General features: G+C 40.2%; 1 protein-coding gene across 7 annotated transcripts in view; it reads left to right on the forward strand.

The window, feature by feature from the left end:
- AOPEP (aminopeptidase O (putative)) overlaps positions 1 to 24120 on the forward strand; it is a 182519-nt gene that overhangs the window by 75631 nt on the left and 82768 nt on the right. For all 7 annotated transcript variants that reach the window (XM_079996065.1, XM_079996063.1, XM_079996067.1 and 4 more), the window contains 2 exons: positions 6570 to 6613; positions 13379 to 13439. In XM_079996065.1, the coding sequence (XP_079852191.1) occupies positions 6570 to 6613; positions 13379 to 13439 (105 nt within the window). The remainder of the gene's footprint in view (positions 1 to 6569; positions 6614 to 13378; positions 13440 to 24120) is intronic.

Consider the following 24120-nt stretch of genomic DNA (forward strand, 5'->3'; position numbering starts at 1 on the left):
TGAGAATAAGCACAGCTCATATCGATCTTCATGCTTTACTTCCGCTAACTCATTCAAATGGCCCTTACAAAGTTATCTTAGCCTTCCGTTCGCAGAGACTACCCTTATTAATAATAAGACAAAAATGGAAATTTATAAAAACAAAAATCATACCCACAAGGGTTTTTGCGGACAGTATAGTAAAACCACTGCTTGTGGAAAAAGAGAAAGAGATATTAGATTCGGAAACAAGCTCTACAAAATCACCAAAGAGATGTTGCTTTTCCCACAGAGAACGGAGGAGATTGCCTGCAATCCACAACCAGGAACGAATTTGGGTGGCTCCAGAATATCTAACGATGAAAGCGCACTTATGAATTCATTTGACGAATTACAGTCACAAGAAAAGGAAAAAATAATAAATAAATTAGATAAATTAAGAGAGAAGATGTCTCAGGCCAAAAGCAAAATAGGAAACAAAGGAATTCAAATCAACAGGGCCATTGGAGGCTCAGTGGACCTTCTTAAATTCAGCCCACAGCCCCAAAATAGGTCCATAAAATCCAAGCCAACGATACAGACAATTGTCTCGCCACCCCTATTAGTTAATCTGGAACCAGCTCTTCCTGCATCTGCCGAAATGGTTATACCTACTAAAGAACAGCAAAACATAAACAAAATTTCGACACATTCCTCAATGCCTGACCTGGAGTCATCATTATCGGACGGAGAATCTCCAGCTGATGATTTGGAAGTTCAACCTGCTATCGATACGGACTGGACAGAAGACCCCTTGGGCCATATAAACAAGATGATATACCCACGGAAGGAAAATCTAATAATAGTTAAAACTTGTACCGACTTAATCTCTGCTCCCCTTGATGACAAGCTCTCTGATAAAACAAGGGATTTCAGAGAGGAGACTAGACCAAACCAGGACACTACCCCTATAGGATCGGGCGAGCAGAGCATAATTATAAATAGCTCAAGAGGCACACCTGCGCCAAAAGGAGAGAAGTCATTTACTATTAGCCAAAGGAAAATTACTGACTTCTTCAAATTTGACAATCCACCAAGCTCAGCGTGCCCCCCTTCTCCATTGTGACTACCCAAGCCTCAGTCAAATTCTCCCCCGTTCTCCCTTTTAAGTTGGAACATAGCAGGTTGGAAGGGGAAAAAATCTGACCTGGACTTTGTAAAACTAATAAACTCACACCAAGTAATTCTCCTGCAGGAAACATGGGAAGAGGGGAGAGTAAATATTAATGGTTTTGATGTTATATCATTACCGGCATGCCCGTCTACTAAAGGAGGCCGGCCTAGTGGAGGATTAGTTACAGCAATTTCCTTGAAAATATGGGCAAAACTCACACTTGTAAATGCTTCCACCCTTGCAATTACAGCCCTGATTACGGGGAAAAACTTTGAACTTGCTATAACAAATGTTTATCTTCCTCCTGGAGGCAACATTGCAGACTTATACAATAAATGGGGAATCTTGGAGGAACATCTTATTCTTTGTCACTCCAAATACCCCAATATACCCAATGTTATAGCAGGGGATTTCAATGCTCGCATTGCAACAAACTGGGAGTCCTTAATCAAAGCCAAATGGTGGATAACCCCAGAATTCATTAATGACCTTAATCAAGGATTATCATGATTATGACCAAACTCTAAGACTATTCTCGAATTTGTCGGAAGATCTAACGTCTTTTTTCTCTGTCCCGACGCATAAAATAAATTGAACACAAAGGAAGATAGGCGCATTGTGGTTCAACAGTGCTTGTAAACAGGCTAGACAACTTCTTGGTAACATCTATAAAGAGTATAAAGCCTCTGGAGCAACGGTCTTGCCAAAAGAATATTTCCAAGCAAAATCGGCCTACAAGCAAATTCAAAAGGGAGCCAGACTGGAATGGCAAGCGAATCAATGGCGGGCAATTATAGAAGCCTCATCATCACGGAACCCCAGACAATTTTGGCTCCTGGTAAATAAAAGAACTAAAAGATACCCTTTAACCATTATTCCCGCTCCGGTTTGGGAATCTTATTTAAAAAATTACTTTGCCACAACTGACTATATCGTTAACACAAGAGACGAATTTCAAGATCAGCTTCCCTGCTGGCCCCCCACCGATCCAGAAGACATCCATGACTTGATCCTTAAACTTAAAACAGGGAAAGCGCCTGGGCCAGACCTGATCCCGGCAGAAGCTATAAAATACCACGCGGACTGGTGGGCCAAAGTCCTGGCGACCATCTTCGATGCCGTTAACAACTCTGGAATGATCCCGGAAGTATGGAAGGACGCTGTTATCGTTCCAATCCACAAAAAGGGCTCACCAGATGACCCGGGGAATTACAGAAACATCAGTCTGCTCTCAATAGTGGAGAAACTGTATGCCCGCTTCCTGTTGAACAGACTTAGCCATTGGGCCGAAGAGAAAAAATTAATTGGGCCCGAACAAGCTGGATTCCGCCCAAAACAGTCAACAATTAATCATATTCTAATCTTACAGCATCTTGCCTGGAAATATTCCACCCCAAAGGGTGGCCAACTCTGTGTGGCATTCATTGACCTAAAGGCAGCATTCGATAGTATCCCCAGGAGCATCCTCTGGGAAAAACTCACCCGCTGGGGCATCGACAGAAGGCTTCTCTGGCTAATAATCAAACTCCATGAGAACTCAGCGGCTAGAGTGAGATTCACCCCGGAGGGTGATCTCACCAATTCAATTCCCATTAACAGAGGTGTCCGACAGGGTTGTATATTGGCTCCACTCCTGTTCAATTTGTTCATAAGTGACATGAGGATTCCCCTAATAGAGGCCCAAGAAAGGATTCATGCACCCCGCCTAGCACTTTATCACTGCCCTTTGTTACTATATGCGGATGACGCAGTCATTCTTTCTTTTTCTAGAGTAGGTCTCAGGAGGGCCTTAAAATTTTTTGGATCATATTGTAACGCAAATTCCCTTACAATTAATTATGGAAAATCTAAGATCCTGGTTTTCTCAAAGAGCCGGAAACTCCATAATTGGAGAATTGATGGGAGAGTCATCGAACAAGTCTATAGATTCCAATATTTGGGAGTTTGGTTACAACATAACCTTAGATGGAAGGCCCATGTAGCCTATGTTACAAATAGAGCCAAAGCTATCTCCTTGGCGATCTTGCGATTCTTCTTCACCGATGGGGCCCTACATATCCCATCGGCGTTGAAAGTCTTCAAGGCCAAGGTGATCCCGACAATTGCTTATGCCATCTCAATTTGGGGGACTCTTGTCAACCTATCTCTCCTGGAGGTCATTCAAAATCAGTTTTTAAGAGGGATATTGAAACTGCCCAACTGTAAGTAATACAGCGTTACGTATGGAACTTAATACTGTATCCCTGGAAAATGCTCTGTGGAAGCACATACTTTGTCATTGGTTATCTCTATGGCACAGTCTCCCAAACTTGTACTTGATACAATGTATGTGGAGAGATGATTTCCAGAGCCCATGGGTAAAAAGTTTACAGCTGAAAATAATGGCAATGGGAATCTCCCCATCCAAATTACTAGAGCAGGACATAGTCCCAGCTAAAAGAACAGTAACCTGTAAACTAGAGGAGATGGACTTGCAGCAGAAAATGGTCTTGGGCAATGGTACCTGCTCACCTCTAAATCTTGGTTTATACCCCTCTTAAGGCTCCCAAACTATTTGAATTCTTTAACTTCCTCAGCTCATAGATATGCCTTTATAAAGGCAAGATTCAACACCTTCCCATCGAACGTGCTAAGAAATAGATTCTCCAATGGACAGATATCGCTCTTATGTGATTGTAACTGTGGGGCACCGGAATCGTTGCATCACATAATTTTTGACTGTCCTTTTCACTTACCGGCCAGGAGCAAGTTTCTTGCTCAATATCTTAAGGGAATTGCCGATGATACGATTGAAGCCAAACTGAGATATCTACTAATTGATGATGACCCCCAAAGATCACTCATGGTTGCCAGATTCTTGATCAGCGTCCTATCCCTAAAGAAGAGAAACGGACTCCTGTGTGGCTCCGATAATCCCTTTAAACCATGATCTATGTTTTAGGTGATATCACCATTGTTTTAAACCATGATCTATGTTTTAGGTGATATCACCATTGATATCCCTGATTAATTTATGAGCAGAGGGCGATGTATAGGTTACAAATTTATTGTAATGTATGATGGTGGTCTTTGTTTTTATTTTGCTTTGGTTCCTGTTTGTTTTTTGTAAGTTTTAGCGATTTTAAATTTGGAGATTTAAGTATATTATGCTGGTATGCGAAACTGTCGTGTAACGGGCCAATGGCCGTAATAAAGATCAATCCAATCCAATCCAATCCCCCCCCCTAAAAACTAGGTGGGCCTTATGGTCCGGTGCACCTTATAGAGCGAAAAATACGGTATATGAAGAGCTCTGCAGATAGAAGACTTAATTATTAATGATGGGAGGAGGGTGTTCCCACGGTCCAGGAGCAGGTTTACCTCCAACTGCTTTAATAGCACCCCAAAGTTCACCCATTTACTTGCTTCCATAAAAGTGAAAAAGTTGGCATGTACCACACATAGAAACATTGTGGTAGGAAAAACAAAGTACCCCTCGGTTCTGTAACCCCTTGGGTCCTTTCAAACACTCTCTTTACTGCTGCATCATTCCTCCTGCATCCCTATCACATGATCTCCTTTTTTAAAAAAAATAATGTTTATTAATTTTAACATATAAATTATAGTACATACCACAAAACTTCACCACTTATACAATCTTTTTTGGACTTCCATCAGCACCTCTGATGATCCACCATTTTAGCCATTTACTATGCATTTCTTAAGTTCATATTGCCTTTAATTATCTTAACTAACTGCCCTCCCCCTTATCCATTTTTGCAATATTTCCAATAATTCTCCTCACAAAACTTCTTGCAAGCCTACAATCATAGTCTGATCATCACAAATAATCTGTAAATTTACTCCAGTCTAATGTGAATTTCTGGTCCCGCCGATTTCGAATCCTTCCTGTTAGTTTATCTAATTCTGCATAGTCCATTAATTTCATCCTCCATTCTTCTTTCGTCGGTAATTCTTCTTGCTTCCATTTTTGTGCCAATAATATTCTTGCTGCTGTTATTGCATACAAAACCAACTTACATTCCTTTCTATTTATATCACTTCCTACAATGCCCAGTAAAAATGCTTCTAGTTTCTCCTATAACATGATCTCCTTCACTGTCCCAAAGAGCACTTCAAACACCTCCCCCCCCCACTAATTTGGAGTGGCAGGGGCTGCAGATTAAGAGGAAATATTCAAAAATCATGTACCTTGCCTATTCCACTGATGAATGCCACTGAATCAAAGAGCCTTCCGTCACTGAGCAGCAGCACTGATCCAACCCAATAACAATACAATAAACAAATTACATATTTGACTACACAATAAGAATAGGCAGATTGCATCCTTTTGTGGTGGTGATGGTGAAATTGTGTTTGTCTAGATATAAAGATTTGTTTGGGTTAGTGCAATTTTGAATATGCAAACAAAATATAAATATAGTCATATACAGTAGGTGGTTTTGTAATTGTGTTTGTTAAAAGATGCTGCTCATGAGGCCAGAGGAACATCGTCTGGCTGTGAGTGCTGAACTCCTGCAAGGCCCTTTCCACCTGGCCTAGGGGGCGGGGCCCAGACTCACCAGCCCTACTATGTTAAATAAGTATTCTGTAGTTGACCTCCTTTGTAATGTTTTATTTTGCAATCTTTAAGATAATATTTTAGTTTTCTGTTATGTTGCTTTGACTATATACTCTATATTTGACTTTCTTCAGATTGTTTTATTTATGTTTTATTGATTTAATATGCTGTAAACGGCTTTGATATGTTTCTTAAAAACATAAAGCGGTATAGAATATTAAATAAATAAATAAATAAATAAATAAATCATTGACACTTAAGCCTTTGAAATGTAAATTATTTATGCAAGTGGGACTTGCAACAAAATCTTGCATTATGGTGTGTTTCCGCTCCAGGTTGTAGCAATTTATCCTGTCCCTCTTCTAAGTCACTACATCCCTCTCTGTCATCCCAAATTCTACATTTTCTTACCCTTCGGCAGTCAGTCAGCAATCGGAGGCTGCTGAGCACACCGAGTCCTCACTGGGCTGTTTTGGGATTTTGTCTTTTTTAAATATATATATCAAATCATGATGTTAAATAGGTATGCAAATTATGGTGTTTCCCCAAACTAACTTGGTGCTGTAGTGGCTGCAAAAGGATAGGTACCCACACCTCAAGTTTGGAAATAGAGGGAATGATCCACCCAGCACAAGTATATTTGTTTATCAATTTCTTACTTATGACTTCATATTATGTTCCTGCATTTCGTCTTCTTAATTTTCTAGTTGCCATTGCTAAGTGTTCTGATCTCTTGTGATAGCTGTCTGTAAGCTTTGACATTATATTCACATGTCTATTTTAAATGTTATAAAATGGAATAAACAGTTCAAGTATTGTTAAGTGTGTATTTTTAAATTCATGTTATTAAATTGTGGTCTTTTGTTACTCTTCCAGGACTTTCTTCATTTATTACTGAGCGACATCCCACAGCTAAAACGGTAGGTTGGAATCAGCCTGGGAAAGACCATAATGGGTATATATTCAAAATGGGTTTTGTCTCCAGAATCTCTGCAGATGAAAAGCTTATATATAAATCTTCCATCAACTTATACACAGACAACAAAATTTAATGTGTGGAATTCAGCATCATGCTATTACAGATAGCATGCACAGACATACCAGCATATCAGCTTGCCAAATGGAACAGTTACCCCTCCCCCTTGTGCTTTTTTGCCCCTGAGCCAATTTTGGGGAGTCGGCAGGGGAGGGAGAGGGAGAGGGGAGTCCCTGTTGGGCAAGTAGAAGCCCTGAAGGGGTGTGTTAGGTGAATTCTGCCCAATGTGTTTGTCATGCCTCCTATCTAATAAAATAAAGGTAAAGGTAAAGGTACCCCTACCCGTACGGGCCAGTCGTGTCCGACTCTGGGGTTGCGCGCCCATCTCGCTTAAGAGGCCGGCGGCCAGCGCTGTCCGAAGACACTTCCGGGTTACGTGGCCAGCGTGACAAGCTGCATCTGGCGAGCCAGTGCAGCACACGGAAACGCTGTTTACCTTCCCGCTAGTAAGCAGTCCCTATTTATCTACTTGCACCCGGGGGTGCTTTCGAACTGCTAGGTTGGCAGGCGCTGGGACTGAGCAACGGGAGCGCACCCCGCCGCGGGGATTCGAACCGCCGACCTGACGATCGGCAAGTCCTAGGCGCTGAGGTTTTACCCACAGCGCCACCCGCGTCCCTACATCTAATAAAATAAACAAGGGCAATTAATTAATTAATATACTGCCCTTCACCTGCAGATCTCATCTATAGCCCCTCCCAAGAGCTTACAGTGAACTGCACAAACATTGTGGGTGCAGTCCTATACAGGTTTACCTGGGAGTAAAACTTACTCCTGAGAAGACATGTATAGGATTTCACTATAAGCTTAATTAGTATCATTTGTTTAAAGGAAAAGAGAAATGTAGGCAAAGAGAAATGGAAAGCGTTTGATATTCTAAAACTGGAATTACCGTAGTTTGTAGGTCTTTGATTTTAAAACACTTTCACAGTTCTATGGAAACATCCAGCCTCACTGACTTACATAAGCAGGAAACCATAGTGATATCAGCTAATTCTTTTCATTAGGAAATCCTTTTCATATTCTTTATAACATAACCAATATTCAATGGTTTGGTTTTATCATAAAGCAGACTGCTGGATCACTAACAGTTGTGTGTGGTATAAAATTTCATTCTACTATTAATTTGTTTCTGCTAGGATGTTTGACTATATTGTGGAAGCTTTTGTTGTGAAGCCTAGGTTTATAGAATAAACATTTTATGAAAAACCAAAATTATTGAAATAATATGGATTTCTAACCCCCAGTGTTTGGGGGAAAATCGAGATACCTGGTTAATTAAATTAGTATGTTTTGTTTTTATTAATGTTCTTAGATCTTTGAATAAACTTGATTCTCCCATTTCTTATTTGTATCAATTTTAATGTGCCAGGAACATTTTAATTTTAAATAAGAAGGTTGTAATAGCTGTTTATTCAACTTCTCCCTTAAGAAAGTATGGAGAAGCTTTTAGTTTTATGATAATTTACTGTATAGCTGTGAATATACTATGCTGCCAGCTTTATATATGGTAAAAAGTTACAGTGTGATGCCAAGAGCAACAGAACATGATGTTTATCTAAAACCACACTTTTCACCTGCTCCCTGTAGTGGTAACCATATTTTCCCACTCATTGCTCAACACATTTCATTTGCTTGTATAATATGGGAGAAGAGTTATACTTTGTCCATCTGAAATGAAGTATGTGCATAATGACCAAATATTGTCGTTACTGGAATGTGTTCACATATTTAAAAATATTGGTCAGGATTCAAAAAGCCATGCAACTGGTTCTGTGAGCCAAAGGGAACTTTGGACTTGGGGTTCTTGTTTTGTTTGTTTGTTTTTGGTAACACCAAGCCATTATGCTTCATGGCAGGCTTCTTCTGAAATCAAGGGGTGTTTCAAAACCAGCTTGTGATAGATACTGCATTGGCGGCCGCTGTTCAAAGGAAAATGTCAAAAATTCCACTGGACTGGTGTGAAATTTTTGTATGAGCTTAAGCAGTTTTGGGGATCCTAGCCAGTATATTTATTCAGTCTTTTCCAATACTGAAGCTAGGAAATGTGTTTTTCTTGGAAGGGACAACACATTCCCAGTTTCCTTTCTTTTTTCAATATGCATCTGTGATCATTTTGAATCATATTCCTAAGATGACCATGAATTTTGGCAAACCTTGTCCTAAATTCAACAGTTCACCATTATTGTGGTCCCCAGCAATCACATACTGTGTTGTAAATGTAAGGGAAATATCTAGACCACTTAATGTTTATACAAGGAATGCTGTTGCATCATGCTGATCTGCTTGCAATAATTATACAGGGCACACTAATTATTTTATGTGGCTTATTCTTTCGGCATAAAGTCATTCTTCTAATACTGGATATCTGAATCCATAAAGTGAAACCAAAGAGATTATATAGAGCCATATACCAACTGCTGTTATTTTTGTATTGTTGGCTTGCACTGAATTGGCTGCATTCAAGTGCAATGAAACTACATATAAATATCTTCATATTTTGTTGTTTAGTCGTTTAGTCGTGTCCGACTCTTCGTGACCCCCTGGACCAGAGCACGCCAGGCACTTCTGTCTTCCACTGCCTCCCACAGTTTGGTCAAACTCATGCTGGTAGCTTTGAGAACACTATCCAACCATCTCGTCCTCTGTTGTCCCCTTCTCCTTGTGCCCTCAATCTTTCCCAACATCAGGGTCTTTTCCAGGGAGTCTTCTCTTCTCATGAGGTGGCCAAAGTCTTGGAGCCTCAGCTTGGGGATCTGTCCTTCCAGTGAGCACTCAGGGTTGATTTCCTTAAGAATGGATAGGTTTGATTTTCTTGCAGTCCATGGGACTCTCCAGAGTCTCCTCCAGCACCATATCTTCATATACCTATATGCTTATATACATTTAGCAAGGGTTGCTGATTCTTGACAAGGGTGCTGATCTATGCACTGGCAACTGTGAATCAATGGTCCCTATGCTCTGCAGCACCGTCCCAATCAGCACAATCTCAGCATTGGCTGCAACCAGCTGATAAAGAAAAGCCGTCTCCTTGGTATGTGGAGCTGCATTGGCTGGATCCCGGGTGCAGAGGGATGTTGGGTGCCATGTCTTTGGCTGCACCAGGTCTGGGGACTGTCTGGGCACCTTCAAGCTGGGCACCTTCAAGCTCTATGGATTCACTGGGTGCTATGCTGCTCATTTTGGTAGATCTTGCCCCTTTAGTTGCTTATCTTCATTTTTAGGGGAGGAAATAATGTTTATTTCTGTACAACTTGTGTAGCTTGTTAGTTTCACTTTCAATCTAACACCTGTTCTTGGCAAAAATGGTAAACAACTCTTTGGCACACTATAGTGCAGGCTTCAGGAAGCTATCCGCAAGCTTTCAGAGCGCGGCGGGAGTGCCCACCATGCTCCGAAGGCTTGCGGATAGCAGCCTGTTCTGGGGGCTGGGGTCGGGGGAAGCTCGGGCATCCCCCGCCCCAGCCCCGCGTCTGGGGGGAAAATAATTCCCCCCCTTTATTTCCCCCCAAAAAAACTAGGTGCATCCTATGGGCCGGTGCGTCCTATGGGGCAAAAAATACGGTACAATAATTTCCATAGCAATCAGACATGTGTGGTTGTAATTTCCTGACATTTTTGTATTCTGAGGATGCCTAAGTGTTTTTTTAAGATACTTAAAGGCACATGATCTGATGGGGAAAGGCTAGTGTTGAAAGAAAACTCTATAACTGAGGCGACCAGTGTTCTTAGTCAGTGGGTTGCCTCCATGGTTCAGCTGAAGTTCAATCACCTCACTAGACATTACTGAGCCATTTCTGCCTTCGCATGAACATGCATTGAAAGGAAACTTTTTGCACTGCCTATGAATTTCACTTTTGTATTTCCAGAATTTTATCACAACAGTGGATGGGTGTAGTTGCTCTTCTCTTCCTATTCTCTCTATTCAAAGCATTTGTTTTAGCTATTAATAAAGTATGACTCTTGATCATCTTGTCTGTTTTCTAAGTTAAAAAAACATAACATGCTATGCCAATATTGAAATATATTCTGCTTGTAAACCAGCACTTGTCTGTTTGGCTATATTTCCCTATCAGTCTTAAGATGGCTTAGTGTCATAACTTATTCAAAGCAATCTTGGCAATTATTGTTTTTTGTGGATTTTCAGAATCTTTAGACTCCTTCACAGGGCTGTTATTTTAATGCAATCCTGGAAAATCTACAAAATGGTTTATGTTTGCATCTAGATACAGCCTTTATATAGGATTTATGGCTCCATTTTTTCAAGGCCTTGCACAGAAGTCAGTTCTTGGCTGCTTCCTTTCATGCAAGTTGGGACACTTTTTTGTCAAATCCTCTTACCTAATGCAGCCCTCTGTGCCACATCCCATTATTTTCTGAAATATCACCCAACCCTTGGGCAGCAGTTGTCAGGGTGAGCAGTAGACTTTAGTGAGTAGAGGGGATTGGTGATAAACCTTGACTAGTGTGAGCAAAAGTGCTTTCCTTTAAGTCAAAGCCACTATTGGATATAACACGTTGTATTTGGCACATTGGTTGGATCCAGGGGGATCTTCTTCCATTTGAGGAATGTGATTTCTCTGTCTCAGTTGTACAAAACACACAAATTCATTATTCTTTGTTAACAGAGCCTTCTTCAGAGGCTTGCTTAAATTAGTCTACGAAGTACTATGTTCATGGATGGCACTGTATGAATCACAATCATAATCATAATTAACAATATTAAAGGGAAAGGCACACTTTCAAAAATGAAAATAAATTCATTCTTTGTTTAAAATCTTTCTCCTAGGTTGTGTTACTCTTGTTGCATCTGGTTAATGGACAATCTAAGTGTCTGGGAAAGTGCTGGGTTTATAAGCAAATGCTAAATTACAGCTCCTTTGACATTCCAGGAAATGCTTTTTACTTTTAGCTTGCCTTCTTATCTAAATATTTATGAGGAGACAAGGTATTCCATGGACTGAAAAATCTTAAGGGAAGAGATACAGAACCAAGTTGCCCTGGATGTTGGCTGCCTTTTTAACTTGGTCCGCGTCATCTCCCTTGCGGATGCATCACTTTCCCTGAACTTCCCTTTCCTTGTGGGCCTCTGCATTATTCCCATTTCTAGGTGTAAAAAGTCCCATGCTACCTTATAATGTAGCTTGGTGAAGCTAAAAGCAACATACGAAAACATATTCTTACAGGTTCAATGGTCATCGTGTGTACTTTGTGGCAAACATGGGTTCATTGCTATATGACAGTGATGCCAAACTTCGTCCTCCAGCTGTTTTGGGACTACAACTCCCATCATCCCTAGCTAACAGGACCAGTGGTCAGGGATGATGGGAATTGTAGTCCCAAAACAGCTGGAGGACCAAGTTTGGCCACCACTGCTATATGATGTGTGAACAGTGGAAGGAACATTGAAAGCTAATTACAGTTTTTAAATTCTGTAAATTAATCTCTTCATTGCTTCCCTTGCCTGCTTTTGTCCAATCTGCAAGGGACATGTATCTAGGAAATGCAGTTGAGGGACAGGAGTGCAGGGGAGAAGTTAAGCCCACTTACCCACCACTGCCATACCCTCCCCACCATTTTTTAGATGTTAAGCAGAGAGCTAGGCTCCCTGGCCTTGGCCTTTTGTCAAAGCCTAATTCAACCCAAAGTCTTCCGTTTTTCCTGCTATTTCAGCTCCTTACCCACGTATCTTAGAAGGCAATGAAAGGATGAAATTAACTAAAACAGGAGCTTCTGGTCTAGTCAATTCCCATCTAGTGAACATATCCTTTTAAGAACTAAAAACATATTATTGCAAAAAATATATTTTTGGGGGTGATGTGTGCTAATCATTGTGGACAATATTCAGTACCCACGGTACAGCAAAATAAAAACATATTTTTATGTTTTCATATTTCTCAGAACTTGTTTCTGCTTTTCTGTAGCACAGCTAGAAATATTATGAAAATCGGGGGGGGGGGGATTAATCGCACAATGGTGGATAAGACAAAATGTATATATGCATCATGGCCTGTGATAGCTTTACAATATCAGCAGCTATTTCTAATCTGTTATCTGAACCTATTTTTATTCCCACTGAGTGTAAATATGGAAGCCTTTGCCATTTTCAGGCTGTTATGCTTCAAAAGTGCATTCTGCGTTTGCTTGGAATAATTGATGTGATATAGGGGTGTTTTTGGCCAGCACACAAGATTACTATTTTAGAGTCTAAAGCTAAAGCTATTGAGATTATATTAATTAGTCTCAGGCAGTTTTTTACTGCCCATTTCTGATTTTCACTTAAACAGATCCTCATTCCTTTCTAACTCTTTTTGCAAGCTGAAGACGAAAAGCCACACAAAAAGAACTGCAGAACACCTGTCCATTCTTTCAAAATGTTTCATCAGTGCATTTGAGCTTCTTAAACATATGTTGTCAGCTTCCATAACCATTGAATTCATCACTCGTTTTTACATGTACAGTCCAATCTGCTTTTCATTTTCAGGTGTCATGATCTCAGACATTAGTAATTAGAAAGGACAAAACCAGGCTCAAATCAGTTTGAGATATCACTGTTTAGATTGCAAACCTCGTTTCTAACAAAGTGTTGTTTAACGACATATTTTATGTATGTTCCATGAATAAGGTTAATTTTTAATTTTCTTGGAAGGTATGGCCTGTCAGTTGAAAACATTTTCCAGAAGTGGCTTGACTGCACAGGAATCCCAAAGGTAAATGCAAAATATCTGTTCTGAATAGGATCCAGATTATGAATTTGTTGAGCATGTTTTTCAAATTACTGTTTGTATGGTAACAGGTATGGAATAAAATAAAAACCCAGGTTTAATGATATCCATTCTAGCTCTTTAGGCTGCACACATATGGGAATCCATTTTTATCAGTTGCAGATTTCATTTTCTGTCTTCCTCAAAGAGATCCCGCCAAGAGGAAAATCTCTTAAACCTTATTTTATTACTAAACATACTGTTCACTGGAAACTGTTGTATTGCAGTATTGTAGTGATGCTTCACATCTTGTTTTAAAAAGAGGAAGGTATCAGTTTTGTGGATTACTTTTGCCAAAGAGGGGGGAAATTAAACATTTGTTAAATTTTAAATTTATTGACTGTTTCGTCTGTAGTGAGGGTTGTTAAATGGTGTGCAACTTTTCTGAACATTGTACCAAGTACAGTAAGTTTTGTGTAAGTCTCCAAAATTCTTATTAGAAAATTGACTTAATTCTCAAGCATTGTGTGGTAGTAAGATATCAATTCTATATAGGATACCCAACCACCTATCCTCTGCTAGATCAGGAATTGCATATGCGAATGGATGTTGTGCTTATGGTTCCTGATTTTAACTCCCTTATCCAGCACCAGATGCTCTTTATGTGGTTCCCATTGCTGGACTGGGAATTCCATACACACCCTTTAGCAGATTTCTGACATTGTCAGCTTTGACAGAACCAGTCAAAGAACTGAAACCGCTGAACAAGTGAATGACAATGTCTCATCTGACAGCATCAGCCAGCTGGTGGGTGGGGAGGTACATATAGATCAGTTTTGGAACTGAACTATCTCTGAGCTCTTTCAAACAGGTCTTAAATACTAATTTCTTTATTGTGTCCTTTGGGGGCAGAGTATGCTGGATGTTGGGCTGTAATTTTAAATAGGCTATTTAGTCTTATACTGTGTGTGTGTGTGTGTGTGTGTGTGTAATTTGATACTTGCATGTTTTATATACCACAGAATAAAGTATCTAGGCAGTGAACCTAACGCATCCATAAAACAGCATAAAAGTACTTAACATTTGAACAGCGAGCCACAATAATGTGTGTATTAAGCTATATATCAGAAAAGGCTCATGTAAACAGAAGGGCCTTAAAAAGGCATTCAAAACAAAGTACAGATGGTGCTTGCTTAATATTGTATTGTATAGTCTTGTCTTGTCTTGTATTGTTTGATTGTTTCTCAGGTTTCTCACCTGCTCTTCAACATAAGGTCCCAGGGCAGGTTACAATAATAGGATGTACAGCTACAAAACCACTGCAATGATAAAATATCTAAAACCATTCCAAATGGAACAAGAACCATTAATAGTCAAGGATTTCCACAACTGGTTACTTTTATATTTCTAGCTACATACTTGTAGATCCTACATAATGCATAGATCCTGCTTTGTGTGCAGTGGCCCCAGGTGCATTTCCTGGTCCTAGCCTCACAAAGAGTCTCAAGGCTAGCGTTGCGTTGGCAGTGACAGCTGGTGTGGCAAACCACGCCACACTGCTGGTTGAGGGGGCAAAGAAGGAGAAAATACTATAACCTGAAGAGGAGGAAGGGTGCAGAGTTCAGAGGCCTCACTTTAATCCCTCCATCACCTAATGAAGAGTCTCCCTTCAAAAATGGCTCAGTTTGTCTTCAATGTAAGCAAGAACCATCAAAACTCCTCACAACCATCCAGTATAAGGGACCAGTTAATATTCTGCGAATACTAGGTGTTACAGCATTAGCAAATCTAAGTAGCATCAGTAACATGGATGGAAACACTGAGAGCCCCATGTTTGGGTAATCAGTGGTTTGTTTTTTTAAAAAAAGAAACCCATCACCCAATATAAAAGAGCCTTTTCCTACATAAACTATATTCTGGCCTCACGCTTGATGGTGCAAATCTTGAATAATATTTTGCTAAAAATAAAGCCTGCTGTCATGAATTAGGGAAGGTGCTGTTTTGTTAAACCTTTCCCACTTCATTTTGAAGGTTTCTTCTACAAATCTGGACATGTTGTTCTGGTCTTCCCCCCCCCCCCCCCCATACAGCAGCAAGTTTGTCTAGTGACTGGATCGCAGTAAGGTTTTCCTGTGCATCACATTATATGCATGTGCTGAAAAACAAGCAATTGTGTGAGACACAGAAGATTTCAGGAGGGCATTTTCCTGAAACCTGCTGGGCCTGGGTTAAATAAGGTCAGCTACATTGTGTTGTTGAATTTGCTGTTTATCAGATCAGGATGTACGGCAACCTCACGAAGTGACTCACCACAAGAGTAGCTTTTCATCCTCCACTAGCCTAATAATGACTTAATGCCAGCAATTCTGGTCTGTGAGTGTAATTGACATGGAGTAGTTCAGAAACAGCTGATTTTAGAGCTGGAAAGAACCTATTAAGCAATGGTGCAGCCTTACATTCCCCAACACTCCTAAAATCAACCATTCCAGTTTTTTGTTCTTGTTCTCCTGTTTGCTCTTAAACATCTCAAGAGCTGTGGTTTCTTTGCATTCTTTGAAACACACTAGCACAAGCCTTAATCATTGAACAAAGTTGTCCCCCCCCCCCATTCAACATACATTTTCTCTTCTGTCATCTGTTTACTAGTGCACCACCCAAAGTAATGGATGATGTTAAACTATGCACAAACAATTGCCATGCCCGCTTTAAGCATCTCTCAGTTGTTCAAACAAGTCACAACCAACCCAGCCCTATAATCAGTTCATATAGTTGACTAAATCCTCTTTGGTTGGCCTATGTTTTCTTCTGTCTCTGCTGGAAATGCTGGTGGTTTTTTGTTTTGAAAAAGACATGAGTATGTTTGCTCTCCCTCCCCCCATGATCATTAATAATAATAATAATAATAATAATAATAATAATATTTATACCCCACACATCTGGCTGGGTTTCCCCAGCCACTCTGGGTGGCTTACAGCCTATATCAACACATAATAAAAATCAAACATTAAAAACTTCCTGATACAGGGCTGCCTATTAAACTATGTCTCTGCAAATGAAGGGAAACATTTATCTTCCTCATGCATCCACGCTAGCTCCCTTCTCTTGAATTGCAATCCTTTCCCACTTTTTGCAGAGTTCCACATTGCAACTTTTCAGTTTAGAAAAAGGGTAAGGGTGACATGATAGAGGTTTATAAAATTATGCATGGTGTGCAGAAAGTGGATATAGATAGCGCACCCCCCCAAAAATAATAATAATACTAGAACACAACGTTATCCAATGAAGCTTTACACTTGCTTACGTCAAATCACATTTTCCATTTTAATGATCATACACCTAGTTCATAATGATCTTTTTGTAGTTCCTCATAATCCCCCCTTTTTTGTTACCCCCATGAAGAACTTGATGTCATCTGCAAATCTGGCCACCTCCTGGCTCAGCCATAGCTCCTGATACATAACTTAATACTAAGACTTGGGGGAATACCCAACTGAACACCCATCCATTCTAAAAACTCCATTTATTCATGTTCTCTGCTTTCTGTCCCCTGCTTTCTGACCAATTAATGATCCTTAAGTGGATTTCTCCTATTCCATGACTGCTAGGTTTACTCAGGACTCTTTGGTGAGGGACTTCATTGACGGCTTTTTGAAAGCCTGAGTACACAGCTAAGTAAACTTGAATATTTATATCTATAGGCTTATTGTCATTTTAACAGGTTAGTTAGACTAGACATATCTTTACAAAATCTATACTACCTCTTCACAAGACTTGTTCTTCTATGCCAGGGGTCAGCAACCTTTTTCAGCAGGGAGCTGGTCCACTGTCCCTCAGACCTTGTGGGGGGCTGGACTGTATTTTGAAAAATAATAATGAACGAATTCCTATGCCCCACAAATAACCCAGAGATGTATTTTAAATAAAAGGACACATTCTGCTCATGTAAAAACATGCTGATTCCCGGACCGTCCGTGGGCTGGATTTAGAAGGTGATTGGGCCGGATCTCGCCCCCGGGCCTTAGTTTGCCTACTGTGCTTGTTAACCATATTAAAAATGCATTCTACTATTTTTCCTGGAGCAGACATCACATGAACTGGTCTGTTATTTCTTGAATCTCCCAGGCTTCCTTTTTTTTTAACAGTATTACACTGGCCAGTTTCCAGTCCTTAAATATGGATGCTAATCTTAGGGACAAGTTACATATTTTTGTTAGAAGATCACTGGTTTCACATTTGAGTTCTTTAAGAACTCTTGGGTGGGTGCCATTGGACCCAGTAACTTGTTTGTTTTAACTTGTCAATAGCCTCTGATTTGTCTTTTGAAATGTCTCTCTAAATTGCCCTATTTAGGTTTATCTTCCCATGGAAGGGGAAGATTTTAACTATTTTATTTCCTTTCATTCTTTATATTATTTTTAGTAACAAAGTAAAAACACTTTATATAGCAAAATAGTGCAATTGCAAACAAACAAACAAACAAACAAATAAGTCAATAATTAAAACCTGCCAGTGGAAAAGAAACTGGCACTGAGAGAAATTAAAGAGGCTATTAGCCACTAATCCTTCAGTTTTGGCCAACAGGAAGCCATAAAATGAGCTGAACCTGCAAATGGGAAGCTTTAAATTAGAATTAGAAGGGACTTTTGCTACACTGACTTACTTGGAATAGAATGATCTTTGCCATGATAAAATACATTCATTGTTGTATAATAGTGGTATATTAAGTACGCCAGCTCAATTTACTTTTACTGCCTGAGATAGAACAGCAAATGACACTCTCCCCTCCCCAAGTCAAGCTATCCAAGACTGGCCAAGTTATTTTGCTACCTAAGGCAGAAAATCCTACAAGCACATCAAATCAATTAAATAATCAGCCATTTGTCACCCTTTCATGACATCCCAGATCAGCTGTTTGGGGGTAACTGTTCCTTCTGCCTAATAGTAGCACCAGCTCTATACTGTTTATAGTTCACTTGCAACAAATTATGAATATTCACTAGTATATGAAGGCTCTAATCTAAAGCTGTATATGAAGGCTCTAAAGACTTCTGTCACCATTTTTTAATGAATGAAACATAGGTAGATGGCATTCTTCCAAATATCAGGCCCAAACATTTCCCAACTGATACTCACAATGATCTTTATGTTCTCTGTTAATGGGAATCTATAATCGGGCTGCAGTAACTGGTTACAGATCTTTTCAGCAAATATCTGTTTTTGTTTGGGCTGACTCTTGGACATTGCAGCTTGAGTAGGGAACTGAGTTAGCACTAAGGTATAATCAGCTATTATTGTCTAATTATGGTTATTAGAAATCTGTCCTCCAGACTTTAGGAAATGCGTTTACCGAGTAAGGAAAATTCTTAAATTTTTAAAACGCCCAGTCAATTCAAGGTATATATTTTTGCTGGAACATATTCAGTTCATTTTATATTTTTTACTTTAAAAGTTTCAACATAATATAAGTGATGTTGGAAAATATTTCTTGAATTGCTCATAACCTTGACTGTTTCCTAGACTGAGAATGTCAGTACAGTCCTTTACACGTGTCTGTTCAGAAATAAGTCTTATAGAGTTCAGTTGGGTTTACAGTCAGGTAAATAGGCATAGCGTGGGACGCAGATGGCGCTGTGGTCTAAACCACAGAGCCTAGGGCTTGCTGATCAGGAAGTTGGTGGTTCGAATCCCTGTGATGGAGAGAGCTCCCGTTGCTCAGTCCCTGCTCCTGCTAACCTAGAAGTTCCAAAGCACGTCAAAGTGCAAGTAGATAAATAGGTACCACTCTGACAGGAAGGTAAAGAGCGTTTCCGTGCGCTGCTCTGGTTTCGCCAGAAGTGGCTTAGTCATGCTGGTCACATGACCCGGAAAAACTTTCTGAGGACAAATGTCAGCTCCCTCAGCCAGTAAAGCGAGATGAGCGCCGCAACCCCAGAGTCGTTCGCGACTGGACTTAACTGTCAGGGGTCCTTTACCTTTAAATAGGCATAAGACTGTAGCTCAAAAGCATATTTTCACAATATATAAGTTATATTTCAAAGTTGTTGGGGGTTTTATTTGTTTTTTTGTTTAGTTAAAATTGTGAGATGTATTCAGCAGAGAAGTAAAAGCCATTCTGGATCACTACTCTTGCTCAGATTTAATGTTTGCTATTTCTTCTCATTCTTTCTTGTGCCTTTCAGAGACTTTGGTTTTGAGCATGATTTATCTTCACACAATGAGGACAGTTAAACTGAGGCAACCATCTAAAAACCTCATTATTTGTGTAGGTCAGGTACATTTCCCCAAAATGGGTAATACAGATTTTCTGCCCAGTAAGCATATTTTATAACCCATCATTTGGAGACTGTTTCCCTTTTTTCTGCTCTACTGAAGCTTAACAGTTAGTCTTCCCAGTGCCTTAATTTTGAAACTTAAACTCACCTGCACTTAATTTTTGCACCACTACACTGTGGATTTATATACTGAAGGTTCCTGGCCAGAAGGCAGCTTGTGCACACAATCTTTCTCTTCCCCCTCTACAGCTCCTGTAGCCGCAACACCTCTCCAGAGGGTTGGGGACCCTCCTGACTGCTTTGAGAATTTTCTGATACCAGACAGAGGAATCTTGCAGACAGCAGAATACTTCTTGTACAAGGTTCTTCTGCCCAATTTCAGGAGATCCTGCCTCCCCTGCTGCTCAGGAGGGGCCCCAATCTTTTGGAGAGCCTTTTGGGGGGCTCAAGAAAGAATGGCGAATCTAGTCTAGCATCCCTTTCTCACGGTGACCAACCAGATACATGTAGGCAACTGGTTTTTAGACTTATTACTGCCTGCAACTACAGAGGTAGAGCATAGCCTCCATGAATTAAGCTACTTTCCAGAATCCCCCTCCTGGATGCCTTTTTAAAAACCGGTGTTACAATGGCTGATTTCCAGTCCTCAGGTTGAGTTCTTTGAGAACTCTTGGGTGGCTGCTATGTGGACTTTGTGGTTTGTCAGCTTTTGTTTTGTCTAACAGACTTGTCAATTAGGTCACCACAATCTGCCTCAGACTGCCCTCCTGCAAAAGTTAGTTCAGGCACTGGGATCTGCCCTATATCGTCTGTTATGAAGTCAGGTTCAAATAATTCAGCTCCTCTGCTGAATCTCTTCTCCTCCTTTAGTACACCTTTGACTCCTTTGTCATCCAAGGGTCAAACTTCCTCCCTAGATGTTCTCCTGCTGTTAATATATTTAAGGAATGCTGCCTTGTTCTGGATGTTTTTAACAATGCGCTCCCTCCCCCCAAAAAATTAAATTTTTTTGTATCCCTTACTGTCTGCTTGTACTTTTCTTTCTGCCTAAGTTTGTGCTCCTTCCCCCCCCCCCCTCTTTACTTGGTCAAGACTTCAGTTTTTTGAAGGAAGCCTTCTTGCTTCTAATAACTCTTTCGGCTCTGCTTGTTAACCATGCTGGCATCTTCTTGTTCCTCACCTTTCTTGATCTACAGCATACACTCCAGTTGATCTTTTAATGCCATGCTTTTAAAGAACTTCCAACTTACAAGTGCTTTGAAGTGCTTTAAACCTCTTAGCTTCAACTTGCTTTTTACCAATATCCTCTGCTTAGTTCATGGTGGGTTCGTTGTTGCTTTTGAAACCAAATGTGACCATACTGGATTTTTTGGGGGCAATTGATCATTTACATGTGTATTTAATTTAAGAGCATTCTAGTCACTCCTCCCAATTAGCTCAAACATCCATCGCACACCAGGTCCTGGAACACCACTCAAGATTAAGTCCAGGGTCACTGATCCTCTGGTCGGTTCCATGACGAACTGTTCTAGGGCACAGTCATTTAGGGTATCTAGAAATTTTACTTCTTTGTCATGACTGGAACACATACATAGCCAGTCTATGTGAGGGTAGTTGAAGTCATCCATTACTACAGCATTTCTACTTTGGGATGTTTACTTGATTTCATTCTTCATTTTAAGGTCTCACTTCCTGTATATCCTTCCCTGTCCTTCCTCTGAAGCTCATATCCAGATATACCCATGTTGCACCACGTCTCCTTGTTCCACCAGGTTTCTGTTATGCCCACTATATCAAGGCCATCGTCTAAGACCAAGTCCTCCAGTTTACCCTTCTAAGTTCTCTGGCACTTAGGTTATCACCTGTAGTGTGTGGGCCTCTCTGAATTGCTATTCTGTGTCCCTGCACTCAAAATGCCTAGCTCTACGGCTTCTCCATTCACATTTTCATCAATGTTATCTTCATCACAAGGGAGACTGGACCCTCCTCAGCTCCTGTCAGCTTCCCCCCTGCAATCAGAGGGAGGAGAAGAGGGAAAAGATCAGTTGTGCAAATTGCTTTCCATTTGTACAATCATTGGGTACAATCCAGAATTTAGATTTAGCACATTGAAGCAGAAAATCTAGTTATGAAAACTTATTGTTCCTCCCCCCATAAAACAATGAGGTCCAGGAATAAAGGTATAGTACACCTGAGGCAGCATTACTCACAAGAGCCTGAAATGGGAACATGTGTTCTCTTTCCTGAATAAGCCTATGAACTGGATCCCTAAGGTGTTTATGGTAGCTTTAATAAAGCTTGAATATTCTTTGTGGTTCGCCTTTTTCTGTTAATCACACTGCTAAGCACAAAAGCTGTGTTATGTGCAGAATGGTTGAGTTTATCCCTAGTAGAAAGGAAATATGTTTGGTATCTACAGAACAATAAGAGTTTGCTGCCTGGCTGGTCAATGCTGGATCAAGTTCACATTCCCAAGCTCCCTCTCTCCCACCTACATATGCAAGGGGTGGAAACACAGAGGAGGGAGGAAAGGTCCGTTCTTGCACAGGGATGTGAGCTGAGACTTTCCTAATATGGACACAGCTGAGCCTGCATTATATTAAAAGCCTATTTTAATCTGGGCCTTGCAAAAACATCCCAAGAAAAGCAAAGAGATTAGCTACCAATTAACTCTTGCTCTGTTTTCTTTGGCCATCCAAAACAATTCAAGGAGAAGAGAAATATGCTGCCCCTTAACTGCTTTTATTTTAGAACACTTCAGCAGTCGTGTTGTTCCTCGTTTACTGAAGTTCTCACACAAATATTCAGTGTGAACATTTTCCTCTGTATACAGTAATAAACAGTAAAAAACACACATAAAAAAAGTTTTTTAAAAAAGGAACAATAAATTTCAGCCATTTGGCTGCTGATTTATAAAGTATATAAGGTGGCTGTAGAATTTTAATGTGGTGGTGAATAGCCACTCCAGGCTCCTAGCTTCTGTTCTCATTGTCCTGAGAAGCCAGAAAATACCTCCCAGGATTCAAGCAATATAGCTCCACAGGGCAATGCATGTCTGCTCATTTCAGAGAAACTCTTATGATGGCCATTTACAGTAAATACTTACACTCCACCCCTTTCTAGCTCTTTGCCAAGATTTTCAGTCTCTGGAGACTTCTGTCATGCCAATAAAAGAGGGCAGCTGAGTTCACTTCAGACAGCGTGACCTTCCTCAGCACTGACTGTTTTCAGCATCAAAGATCCTTGATAGATTGAAGTGGAGACGGTGCGGTTGCAAATACAATAGGTATAAAGAGATGCCTGCCAATGATAGCCTTCTATTGATTCTAGACATGTTCGTTAGCTAGCATGGCCACAAGCACTACAAAACACTTCTGTAGTTGTAATACAAATCTGTTATTTCCAAATTATAAAATACAGGTATTTGGGTTTTTATTATTTAGATGGGATTGGCTAATAACGCTGGTCATATGTGACCCTGTTTAGATGGACATCATGCTACAACCAAATGTTTATACAAGCTTAACTCTTATTTCTAAGCGTGATTCTTGAGTATAATAATAATAATAATAATAATAATAATAATTATTATTTGTACCCCGCCCATCTGGCTGGGTTTCCCCAGCCACTCTGGGCGCCTTCCACAGAAACCAAAAATACAGTAAAATCACACATAATATAATAATAATTTATTATTTGTATGTTTGTGGGAGATCATAGGCACATACAGAAAATGTTGTTGGAATTGTTATTTTATTTAAATCATTTTCATGCTGCCTTTCTACCTAAAGAGCACGCATGTCAGCTTACAAATTATTTAAAACAGTAAACACTGAGTGAGATGTGTTTTATTTTTTATATGTAGAGCACTTAAACTGGGTACTTTGCAGGAAGGCAAGGCAAGGCTCACAGTCCAATTATAACTGAGATGCAAATGGGAAAGGGAGCTGGAAAACTACGGTATGTGATGTGCTGTATTCCAGCCACTCACAGTTTACTGCATACTCCTCAAAGAAAGAGCTACATGTGGACTCAGGCCTGGCTGATGACAGATACTACCCAACAAATCCTTGGGGAAAAGCCATACCTTCATGGCAGAGCATGTGATTTGCATGCAGAAAACTCCATGTTGAATCCCAGTAAAAAGGATCACGTTGCAGGTGGTGTGATGATGATGATGATGATATTACTTATATCCTGTCCATCTGGCTGAGTTGCCCCAGCCACACTGGGTGGCTTCCAACAGAATATAAAAAACTTAACGAAACATCAAACTTTAAAAACCTTCCAATGCAGGGCTGCCTTCAGATGTCTTCTGAAAGTCATATAGTTGTTTATCTCTTTCACATCTGATGGAAGGGCATTGTACAGGGAAGGCACCACAATTTCAAATTGATATTTCATGGTGCATTTCA

Source organism: Podarcis cretensis (assembly GCF_951804945.1).
Source record: "Podarcis cretensis genome assembly, chromosome: 11".
NCBI classification, from domain to species: domain Eukaryota; kingdom Metazoa; phylum Chordata; class Lepidosauria; order Squamata; family Lacertidae; genus Podarcis; species Podarcis cretensis.